Genomic DNA, 7,746 nt, shown 5'->3' with positions numbered 1-7,746 from the left:
GTATTTTTCTACTATCATAAATGCATACTGCGATATAATACTTTAAAATATGCTACATAATATTAGTTAGATGATACGATTTAAAAAAGAAATTAATTTTATATTAAAAATAAAAAATAACATTCATTATATATTATTTTATTTTATTATATATTTTTCAATCTGATCATAAGTTAACGTACTTAATACTACCTCTCTCCTTAATTATAATCATCATTTGAAAAAATATATTTGCTTGTAAATATAAGCACATTTTAAATTATGAAATGCATTTATTAATTTTTTCAAACATAATTTTTATTAATACAATAATTTATTTTAGAAAACAAAAAATCAAATTAGATACATTCTTATATATAATAAAAGGAATTTTTGCGAACATCCATCTTATATAACTAGAAGTTGTAGCAAGAATATATTTTACAAAAATCTTGAAATCAATATTCTAAATAAATACTTTCCTACTAATTTTAAAAAATAATATAATAGAAATCGGGTAATTTGCAATAGTTGGATAACAATATTAGAACATGAACTTGTAAACAGTATTTTTTAGAAATTATTTTATTATTACTATTACAAATCCATGCAAGGTTATATACAATTTATCACCTTGTTAATTCTTATAAGAATCAAACCTCCCAATTAATGTATAAAACCATGTATGGCTAATAAACATGAACTCTTACTGTTTTTTTATAGAGGCAAATGTTACTCCTTTTTATGTAACATTGTTTAAAGTTTTTGCACATATATTAACAAATATAATAATTAAAAGAAAGAGAGAAATTATATTATCAAATTACTTATCTTAATTATTGATCGTTTTTTCATGATTATTAATATAAAATATAGTAATACTATAAAAATTGAGTATATAGTAATTCTTGAAGAGTACTATAAAAAAAATTAAAAATTATATAAAAAATCATAAATGACATTTATTTTGAGACATTTTTTTATTAAATTACATTCGATATAAGATAGAGAGAAAAATAAATTAATAATGTTCGCTTCTTGAATTAACTTAAAACTCATTTATTGGAACTTAAATTCAACCACCAAATCAGTACGTGATGAATTCTTAGTGTAACACATACATGGAACATTGACTTCAAATTCAATTCAAGTACATGATATAAGAAAAATAAAAAATCTATAAATCATATTTGTAAAGAATACAAGTATATATCACTTATATATGTTAAAATATAAATTTGCATGCAAATCATCTTGGAAAAAATTGTCAAAATGGTCCTAGGTCACAAAAAGTTAAATAATTGGATGTATATTAAAAAAAGGGAGAGCTATTTATATACTTAACTATTCACCATAAAATTATAGTTCATGCATTATCCATAAAGATAGATTCTTTTGTTAGATCACCCTTCTGCATATACAGACATGGAAGCAATCATTCTGCAATATAATATCTAATGTACAATAACTATGACATCATCATGCATGCTGGTGATTTCTCCACCAATCAGTACACAAAATTATACAAATCAATACACCCTGCTTAATATCTTGGAGACCTGTATTCATTTATTTTTACCAAACTCGTATGAATAAAAATGTATATCTAATGCTAAATATCATATATTTAATTATAATAAGTAGCTTTTAAAATTTAAACTTTAATGAAACCTACGAAGACTTACCTAAAAGGCAACATGAAGTGTCAAATCCAAGAATAATAAGTCATATTTTGATACATAACTAGTCAAGTCCTAACAGAAACTTTTCATCAAATGGAGCCAAATTGATAAACTACACACACAATTATTTATTTCTGCAGACCAGCTGGGATCCTAACACAAAATAGTGTAGAAGAGTCACACAAGTGTATAAAAATACATATACTTTTTATTAAAAAAATACATAAAAATACATAGTGTCCTTAATCTACAAATAAATTTAGTTCATATATATTTTTTTGGATTTTTATTTTTTATTTTTTTTATTTCCATTTTCCCTGACCTTAAAATCTGCAAGATTCTATTAAAAATAGAATATTAATTTTATTTTTATCTATAAATAAGATGGTATAATTATCACAAAAAACTCACACATAAATAAAATAATATTATTATATTATTAAATGACAACCCGTGGTTCACATTATTTAAAACAGTTGACTTTTCTAAAAATAATGTAATTGTGTCTATAGGATGTAATAAAAAAAGGAAAAGGTATGTATAAAATGATGTATAGTTAAATGTGTTAGCACAGATATCATAAACAAATAGATTAAATTAAGGGAAACTGATGGGAGAGGTCATTCATTCATGAGGAGGAGAGAAGATTCTGCATATCAGAAATCAGAATGTTATGGTAAAGTTTCAGAAATCTTGTAGTCTTTATTTTTGTTTTATTTGTTTTAGTTTCCTTTGATATAGCAATTGCTGTCTCTTGTATATTAATTATTATTCCAGTACTCATTAGGTATAAAAATGCAGTGTTCCTCTATACGTATATATATAGTTTCTTGCATGTGCATTAATTAATATGAGCACACAATTGATAAGAAATATTTCCCATTTTAAATTGAACGTCACGTCTATACAAAGTTAGATATATAGTATAGTGGAATTTTTACAGTATCATCACATGGGAAAGAGGGAGAGACATATCTTTCACCTCTTAAAATCCAAATCAATACTTTACTCATGATGCATGGTTGGAATTCATGAAAATATTTCTCCTTCAGGGTTGATTAGTCTAATTATCCAAATCCAAATAAAGATATTTTAAATAAAAAATATTCAAAATAAAAAAAATTAATATAATTATTAATTTATTAATATTTATCTATAAAAAAAATGGAAACTCAAATTTTCCGGTTTAATTTCAAATTAACCAATTTACCAGCTAGCAAGCACACGGGTAAACAGGGAAAAGCAACTAGCTATAGAGCTAGCTTTGAAATTCAAAACCAATTAGAAATAAAATAACATATAATTTATATAAAATTCAACATGAAAAGAATTAAAAATCCGAATAAAATAATGAAACTATTTAATCAAAAGAAGACACACACTACACTAAATTAAACTACATTAATATTAGAACCATAGAGGTCCAACATATAGTACATAGAAAGAAACAATAGCTTTGGCTAGTTTTCAAGGAGGAGAAAAATATTAAATCTATTTTTTGAACTAAGCATTGATAATTTTTTAGACAAAAATCAAATATCCTTATAATATCCTCTCTTCTACTTCAATATGTGTGTCAAATTTTCCTCTACAACTTAAAGCCACAACAACAATATCATCAAATGATTGAAACACAATTGATGAAAGAGAAGTATATGTGTGGGATAATATATACGCCATCCCAATAATAACTTCTCTTTCATTCTCAATTTTGTTTTTTTGTTTTCAAGATCTCGGGCGAGGGAAGAATTGCGTACCACTAGTGGTCATGAAGGCATTAATTGGAGTCGAATACAAGGAAGAAGGATCAACAAGCGCTCCAGAAGAAGCAACAACGGCAGCATTAGAATCGGCGATGAGATTCAACGGCTGAGCTACGGCGACACCGGAGGATTCCCCAATCATGTAATTATTATTATTATAATTATGATCATTAATATTAGTATTATTGTTGTTGCTACTAGTTTCCGGACCAAAGTCATAGAGAATTCCTTTGAACAAATGTCCTCCAATGTTGACAGCCGTTTGATATGCGTACCTTTCATCTGCATCGTCCACTGAGCTAACCCTTACACACTTAAACTCAGCTGGAGAACTCACCACAGCAGGAAAATTTGCTTCCTCTAACCCTTTAATATAAAAAAAAGAAGCATTAGACACATAATATATACTATAATATATCTTGGTATGTTAATAATTAGTTAACACAGAATACAAAAAATTATGCTATAGCTAGCTAGGTAACAAGTAACAACATTCTAGAATAATGTAACGAAATAAAATGATGGTAGTAGTGAGTGAGAATATGTGGATGTGAAAGAGAAAGGGAATGTGCTAAGAAAGAGGAGAGGGAAAACAGTTTGGTCAGTGTTAATATTATTTATTGAGAAAAGAAAGGGTTTAAAAGAAAAAGAAAAAGAGTTGATATAGAAATGAAATATGAAAGATTTATGTTTGAACACGCAAACGATACAGTTCCATTGTTAGCAGGTATAGTTCCAAAACTTTGTCATCAGTATTCAGAAGTCTCTCGTTATCTTTTCAGAGAATTCCTCAACACTAAAAGATTCTTTCTTTGTTTTTTCTTTTCCTTTATTTCATCACTCACGGAAACTGCTAGTGGTTCTGATGAAAACTCCTTACACCTTATGTCATCATAACTCAAGTGTGTCACAGTCGATATATATAACACAAACAAAAACAAAAAACAAAAAAAAACAAAAGTATTGTTATTGTTATCAGTTATTACCTGAGGGAAAATTACGAGTTGAAATTTGAAGATTGTTAGAATCTCTAGGGCGTTTAGGATTAGAAGAAGTAGTAGTAGTAGTAGCAGCTAATTGTTGTTGTCTTTCACGGCGTCTAGAAGCAGGAACCCAAGTGCTTTTAACATGAGTTTGACATTCAAAACCACGACTCTTACAACAAGTTCTACATCTCATGTGAGGACAATCTTTCTTAGCTTGGTTACCACAATCTTGACAGCTTATCCCTTCAACACCACCTCCTGACGACGATGTTGACCGATGATGCATCGCCATGAAGGCAGCTGCCGATCTCGACGTCTGATGATCATCTGATGAAACCCTGCTGGGTCCCACACCTAAACCATAGAGATCTCGCGAGAAAAACGGCCGTGCTTGTTGCGTTCCTCCTGCTATTACATCTTCCTGCTGCTGTTGTTGCTGCTGTTGGTTCCATAGTTCTAATCCTCTATAGGATGAAACGTCGTCGTTTTTGTTGTACCAAAATAGTGTCTCTGCTGGTGGAATCTGATTTTGTTGTTGTTGTTGTTGTGATTCACCTTCTTGGTTTCCTCTTCCACCTCCTCCTCCTAATGAGAATAAACCAGCCATTGTTTTGATGATGATGACGACGACGATGATACCTTTAAACCTAACAGTAATTCTAATTCAATTTCCATATCATAAACCTTAATCGGTTTTCTTTATAGTAGAATATTAGTAACAACATGAAAGATGGAATGAAAGAAAAATCCTAAATCAAAAGTAGAATTGGGATTTGTGTGTGTTTGTTTTTGGTGAATGTGTAGTGCGTGCGTCTCAACACACAAAACACATAGAACATGAAAACATTGTTGTTGGTGGTGTTGTTACTTAACCGTTGTGGTTGGGAAAGGGTAATTGAATTGAAGTTAAGGAAGGACAGACAGACGGCGAAACAGTGTCGGGGTAGCAGCGTTAATCGCGCTTTCAATTTCTACGGTTATTACCACTCACTCACTCATTCTTCACAATTAGCTTCACTTCACCGTGCTTTTTTTTTTATTAATTAATAATTAATAAATATAATAAAGGAGGAACAGTACCACAGTCTTTTTACAGCTATCTCTGCACTGCAAACGCCGCCATGACTCTCTCTTTTTCTCTCTGCAAAACTCTGATGCGGCTACCTTCGATTTATTATAATTAATAATAATAAATAACTAAACAAACAAAGTCACACCTCTCTCTCTGAGTTTTTTGCAGAGTTTATGAGCTCTTTTTTTTTGTTCTGAGCAGTTTCTCCTTTTGTGTCTGAATCCTGCGTGTTTAACTTCACACAATGACAAAAACCACTACACTACACACTAACTAACTACTTTCTCTCTCTTCAACTATGTGATCATCCATGGAATGAATCATCTCATCTCAACGGTTGGTACAACAAATTCTTATAGCAATTCAACGGTTTGTTTTTTGCCACGTGTCAAACGGAACAGCTTTTTGTGTCCCTCGTCCTTTGCACCGGAAAACCCGCTGCTTTTCGTGACACATTGCCCCTTTCCTGCTCACTAGTTTATGTTTTTTTCACCTTCATTAATTAATATGGTATTCAAAATATTATTATAAAAATAAATTTATCATCAAAAATTAACCATTTTTTCTAAATATAATGTATAGTTCATTAATTTAACTTCTTTTTTTACTGGATAATTGATTTAACTCTTTAGCAACAAATTTGTTAAAAAATACATAGCACATATTTTAATGTATTATATAGAGTTTTGTTAATAGATGCTCTAAGACTAATAATTCAAAGTTCTAAAAAATATTATCTTAATAATACTATTTAAATATTTTTCAGTGTAACAAATATACACTTTTTAATGCAATTTTAGCTCTTTTAATTCTATAAGAAACTAAAAATTTGGTTAAAAAAAACTTAAATTTCTTATCATATGCACATTATTTCTTTAATGAGGTGAACCATCTTTAAAAGTACTAAGTACTTAATTATCGGTTCACTTTGTCAATTCTTGTTAGCTTTTGTTTTTTCATGGTGTGTAACGTAACTACGTATAAAGATTGAACAAATACACACAAGTTTATTTATTTTATTCATACAATATATAATGAGCGCGGGAAAAGGATACACACATTTTATGTATATTTATTTGTATTTTACTTTTTACTTAAGATTATTTATATTTTATTCAGAGTTTGATTTTTATGTCCTACTGCGTAAATTTATTTACATATATAAATCATCTTAGTGATTTTATAATTAGTTATGATAAAATTCAAATAATATTGACGATCTAATGATTGTAAGTGATTGATATTATAAAATATATTTACACCGATAATGTATATATAAAAATAAATTATTTTTTTTATATTTTATTTTTATATTTCAGTTGAGATCATTTGATATGGTGATTTTAAATTTAATATTTTGATAATTTTTAACTACATATTTGTAATATTAAATTTATTGTTGAATCAAAATTACTATCACATAGATTATGTTTATAAAAATTTGAGATTAATAAAAAAATTATTTGATATGTAATAAGATATATCAAAACTAACTCATTTAATAAAAGTTTATGAAAGATTAATTTTGAAGTATATATATATGATATATTAAATAATTTTAAATTAATATAAAAGTTTACATGTCTGATTTATGTGATAAAAAAAATTAATCTAGCTATAGATTTTGCAATACACACAAGCATAAAGAATCATTAGATGCACCATAATTAATGTTAAACGGATCATAACTCTATATAAGAGTCTTGATATTTTGATATCAGAAACTTAATATACTTAAACTTTCAATAACTTTTTGAAGAAGTCAAAGGATGAATTGTACGAGTTTGTTGATTCTCACATCATATTGGATCCATTTTTAGAATTAAATTCGATCCTTAATTTAATGAAATACAAATTCAATATAGGAATGAGACGAGATAAAGACAAAACCAAATTTATCTTAATACAAGTCATCAAATATACATATATGTTTTTCACAAAAAGTAATCGATTAAAACATTAATTTAGTTGAGTAATATGAATAACTTCTTAAAAAGAAAAAATTGTTTCTAAAAAAAGTAAAAGTTAATCACCAAATAGTAATTACAAACATATTTTGTTGTGAAAAAAATTAATTTAATGGAGTAATAAAGTCATAACATTAAATAAAACTTGAATATAAATGATTTCAGTCTATTTTAAATATAACACAATTTCTTAAAAATCCTAAATGGGGGTGATAGAAATTACAAAGTGAACACTTAGAAATATAAAATTATAAGTGAGAATCTTTTCATTTATAAAATTATAAGAACGAGTCAGTG

At 27.6% G+C, this 7,746-nt stretch overlaps 1 protein-coding gene across 2 annotated transcripts; it reads right to left on the bottom strand.

The window, feature by feature from the left end:
• Positions 1 to 3,043: 3,043 nt before the first annotated feature.
• Positions 3,044 to 5,806, bottom strand: LOC101509349 (protein SHI RELATED SEQUENCE 1-like). Of its 2 annotated transcripts, XM_027336562.2 has the most exons (3): positions 5,491 to 5,806; positions 4,411 to 5,057; positions 3,044 to 3,790 (listed from the first exon to the last, which is right to left on the bottom strand). In XM_027336562.2, exons 2-3 carry the CDS (start codon positions 5,015 to 5,017, stop codon positions 3,387 to 3,389), a joined length of 1,011 nt encoding a protein of 336 aa, XP_027192363.1. In that variant the 5' UTR covers positions 5,018 to 5,057; positions 5,491 to 5,806; the 3' UTR covers positions 3,044 to 3,386. The 2 variants fall into 2 exon arrangements, with proteins under 2 accessions (XP_027192363.1, XP_004509324.1); XM_004509267.4 differs by having other exon boundaries at positions 4,411 to 5,806.
• Positions 5,807 to 7,746: the final 1,940 nt, after the last annotated feature.

Source organism: Cicer arietinum, chromosome 7 (assembly GCF_000331145.2).
Source record: "Cicer arietinum cultivar CDC Frontier isolate Library 1 chromosome 7, Cicar.CDCFrontier_v2.0, whole genome shotgun sequence".
Lineage (NCBI taxonomy): Eukaryota > Viridiplantae > Streptophyta > Magnoliopsida > Fabales > Fabaceae > Cicer > Cicer arietinum.
Note: the sequence above shows the minus strand (reverse complement) of the source record. Positions and strands in the feature narration are given on the sequence as shown.

Bases quoted from the DNA above. Each gene is read 5' to 3' on its own strand.
- LOC101509349 (XM_004509267.4), bottom strand. From the start codon at position 5,017: ATGGCTGGTTTATTCTCATTAGGAGGAGGAGGTGGAAGAGGAAACCAA. The intron at 3,791-4,410 runs GTAATAACTGAT...TTTATATTAAAG, and splicing joins AACTCGTAATTTTCCCTCAG to GGTTAGAGGAAGCAAATTTT.